We start from the raw sequence: 777 nt of genomic DNA on the forward strand, positions 1-777 counted from the left end.
GTTGCTGCACCAAATCACAGGATGCAAACACCCACCCTAAACAGAAAATCCCCTTTAATTATGGTAAAGTGGTATTTATACCCATAGCAATATAAATTCAGACGGTCTCCAAACCGCAGCATGCTCCATGGCATGAGGGGTGGGGGTAGGACTGGGGACACCCCTTGTGTGACCCTCTGGATCTATTTCAGAGCCCTCAGAAGGATTTCCCCTCCTGGCTCTCCCAGCTGACCCCTCCGGAGCAGCCAGCCAGCCTGCACGGGGTGAGTGATCCCCGCTGAGGTATTCCGGGGAAGAGGGGAGCTGTGTGGGGTGCTGGCTGTGGGCACGAATGTCCCTTGTGAGGCTGCTGGCCCCATCCCTGCTCCACTGGCCCCAGGCCCTGACCAGGAATAGCTGTGGAGCCCCAGCATGTCTTGCCTTGTGCTGGAACTAGCTTGTAGCATTCAGGAGAAAAATACCTCCACGGGGGTGTGTGATTTGAGGTGAGACTTAAGTCCACCTGCTCTCTAGTCTGGGGACAGGAATGTCCCCATGGGAGCAGTGGATGCGCAGCATCACTCAGCTGGCAGGTGGGACGCGTGGGGACGGGGTGGCCTGGCTGGTCCCCGGTGTTTTGCAGACGGTGTGTCCTGGGGAGTGCGTTGCCCAGCTGGGGTGGCACGTGGGTGGAGGAAAGTCACAACCACAGTGCATGTTTACAGCTTGTGAGCCACATCTGCCCGGCCGGTGGCCTTCGGTGAGCAAAGTCCAGGCCGAGCAGGGCAGGGGCGGGCA

General features: G+C 58.9%; 1 protein-coding gene across 1 annotated transcript in view; it reads left to right on the plus strand.

The window, feature by feature from the left end:
* Nucleotides 1-777, plus strand: part of NICN1 (nicolin 1, tubulin polyglutamylase complex subunit) — a gene marked incomplete at its 5' end in the record, with an annotated part of 2,305 nt that overhangs the window by 411 nt on the left and 1,117 nt on the right. The window contains one exon of the mRNA XM_010178083.2: nt 192-263. Within this exon, the coding sequence (XP_010176385.2) occupies nt 192-263 (72 nt within the window). The remainder of the gene's footprint in view (nt 1-191; nt 264-777) is intronic.

Source organism: Antrostomus carolinensis, unplaced genomic scaffold (assembly GCF_000700745.2).
Source record: "Antrostomus carolinensis isolate BGI_N321 unplaced genomic scaffold, ASM70074v2 scaffold35160, whole genome shotgun sequence".
Classification (NCBI taxonomy): Eukaryota; Metazoa; Chordata; class Aves; order Caprimulgiformes; family Caprimulgidae; genus Antrostomus; species Antrostomus carolinensis.